Below are 2,928 nucleotides of genomic sequence, written 5' to 3' on the forward strand. Positions count from 1 at the left end.
ACTCATTTGAAAACTGAAAACTTTGGGAAGAAAAAAAAAATGAGGTCATAATTTACATTTATATTAAATATTGCTAATCACTATATGGGGCCAGCCTCCTCACACCTCCACGAACGGGCTATAATTTCACCCTAATGACTGCCTCCCTATTCCTCCCTGAATCCTTCTACTGGAGAAAAGGATGCATTTTACACTTTTAATGAGGTTGTTGGGCCCAGTTAAACTGTACACTAAGAAACTGAGTACAGAATCAAAAAAAAAAAAAAATGCCGTTTATTATTGTAGATTATTCTTTTTCTTGATATAACCAGAATTGAAAATGAAAGAAAAGCACATAGGAACATCACGCGTGGTTAGTAACTCAAGATATAAAACAATTTTGCACAGCAAAATATGTAAAAGAAAAGTAACTGACAAGATTTTTTTATATTTATTGTGGTAAGATTTACTTTTCATTTCTTTTTAAAGACAGGATGTCAGTCCCTGAAAATAACATTTACTGATTATTGCCTTTAAAACTGTGGATTTTTTTTTTAATTACAGAAAATCCAGTTCTGCACCACAATACAACTGTAAAAAAATCTGCATCTTCTTAAAACTGTGCAGTAATGCCATTTTTATAACTGCATAAATTTTATTAGCGTTCTAAACAGTTTTGCAAATTTTTTTGTATTATATGCTTGCAGGTTATATCTTAGTGCAATTCAGTCCCAAATACTTTAATTTTGAAAAAAAAAAAAAACATACATTTTTTGAATGTAAAATACCCCTACAGATATAAACAGGGGCGTTTCCCCTTTTAATACTTTGGTTTTCAATACAGTCAGTGGTATAGCAAAGACTACACATACCCAACTTATATGTAAGTTGCAAGCACATGCTGTATAAGCTACTTTTTTTAAACAGTCCCCTTGCAAACTCTACCCCCCTTAACATCACAACAGTAAACAATTTAGTGCATCAATCTTTTAAAAAATCTACAGCTAAACAGACCTAACTCTTTCAAATTTATCTATAACATTCCTTTATCTGTAGCATACATTTTAACTGGGCTAACAGATTATAAAAACTAGAATTAAATTATATACTAGAAACCCATAGCATTCCACATTTGACAATGACCAAAAGCCAAAAAATAGAAAACAAAAAAAAATAAAACAAACCAAAAATAATGGGGCAGGTTTCTCTTTTTAAAAAATAAATTTTAGACTGCTTTCGACAATAGCACAATTTTAGTCCCCAAAGTGGGGCGTCGCTCTTATGAAAAAGAAAACATTAAGAGTTCTTCAGTGTTTGCCAGGTTAAATTTGTAACCCGTTCGGGTATTTTTGACAAGGAATGCCTTCAGTGCACTGGGAGGCTGAAGTTCTGAGTAACTCAAAGCAGTTTTGGAGCAGATGCAAAATTTCATGGGAAGAAAGCTCTAAGGTTGCACTGTTTTGTGTTGAACTCAAAAAAGTAATGAGGCAATAAAACAAAAGTATGAATGCCATGCTATAAGTCTTCGAACGTCCATTTCCAAGCCAAAAGAAAAAAAAAGGAAAAAATAATTATACCATACATGTCCAGCATGCAGGCTTTTTTTTTTTATTAATATAATGTCTCTTTTCCATAAAGTCTTTGAAACTGTTATAGTTCATTGTTGCTAAGACAAAGTAGCAAGCATAATAATGCATGAGATGAGAATGAGTTTTTTTAATGGCAGACTAAACTCTCAGATTTGGCATCACAAGGCCAAAACTCACAAGTCACACCCAGAAGGTTGATGCAGGCTTGACTGTGGAAGGTTCATGAGGATTTTTTTTTCTCTATTTTAGCATAACAATGCTAAAAAAAAACCCGATGGAACTCCGCACGCTGCAAGTCTATAACATTTCACATTTTTTTTTTTTCCTTTGCAAGCTCAATCTCACATGAAGAACTCAGGAGAAGAAAAAAAAACTTTGCTTTTTTTGTTTTCTCTCGGAAGAGATGGGTTGAGAGGAGTGAGGGTGGAGGTTGGAAAAAAGGTGGGCAACACAGCAAGCTCCAAAAGTAAAATAAAAAAAAAAATCCAAACAAAATAAAACACACACACACACACACACACACACACACACACAGAAAATGAACACCAGCTCATGAACTGAAGGGGAAGAAGGAAAAAAAAAGTTGTGAATGATGCAGGCTTCAAAGGTGAGCAACGTTTCACATGAAGAACTCTGCTGAGATCTTTGAACATTGTGCAAGTCCCGGGGTGGGGGGTGTTAAAAAAAAAAACAAAAAAAAAACAAGCTAGCAAGTTATGGAGAATTTCAGATTGGCAATCCATGAGCCAGACACCCATTCCCTCCCCAATTTAAAACAGCCACCGCCTCCACAAACTCGAGCAGGTGTGTGTGTGTGTGTGTGTGCGTGTGTGTGTAGGGGGCCAAACTCGGTCGAGGAGGGGGCGAGGTGGTGGCGAGCGTGGCTCTGGAACTAGCAAGCCCACACCCGAGCCGGACCCCCGCGGAGCACTTATCAGGGTGGCTAGCTGGGGTCGCGTGTCAGACTCACATGAAAAACTCGGGAGAGGACGGGTTGTCGCTGCTCGAGCCGTTTTCTCGGAAGCCGCTGCTCACCAACTTCTCGTATTTCTCCTTGTACGCGTCCCTCTCGCGCACCAGCCTGGAGATCTCCTGCTTGAGGTGGTCGACTTGCTGCAGCAGCTGGTTCTTCTCCGACTCCAGGACGTGTCTCTGCTGCACCCTCTTGAAGCGGCAGGACTGGGCATAGCCGCGGTTTTTCAGGGTCCGCCTCTTCTGCTTCAGCCGGATCACCTCCTCCTTGCTGACCCCGCGCAGCTGCCGATTCAGCTCGCGCACCGACATGGTCACCAGCTGCTCGTCGGAGAAGCGGTCGTCGAAGTGCAGGCCGCCGCCGGCGTGGTGCGGGTGCAGGGCGCCC

General features: G+C 40.0%; 1 protein-coding gene across 1 annotated transcript in view; it reads right to left on the reverse strand.

Moving 5' to 3' along the window:
• Window positions 1-257: 257 nt before the first annotated feature.
• Window positions 258-2,928, reverse strand: part of MAF (MAF bZIP transcription factor) — a 3,890-nt gene continuing 1,219 nt past the window's right edge. Inside the window, exon 2 of the mRNA XM_032283877.1 lies at window positions 258-2,928. This exon is cut by the window's right edge and continues 9 nt beyond it. Within this exon, the coding sequence (XP_032139768.1) occupies window positions 2,535-2,928 (394 nt within the window). The 3' untranslated portion in view covers window positions 258-2,534.

This window comes from Sapajus apella, unplaced genomic scaffold (genome assembly GCF_009761245.1).
Source record: "Sapajus apella isolate SASKATOON/1434 unplaced genomic scaffold, GSC_monkey_1.0 scaffold15, whole genome shotgun sequence".
Classification (NCBI taxonomy): Eukaryota; Metazoa; Chordata; class Mammalia; order Primates; family Cebidae; genus Sapajus; species Sapajus apella.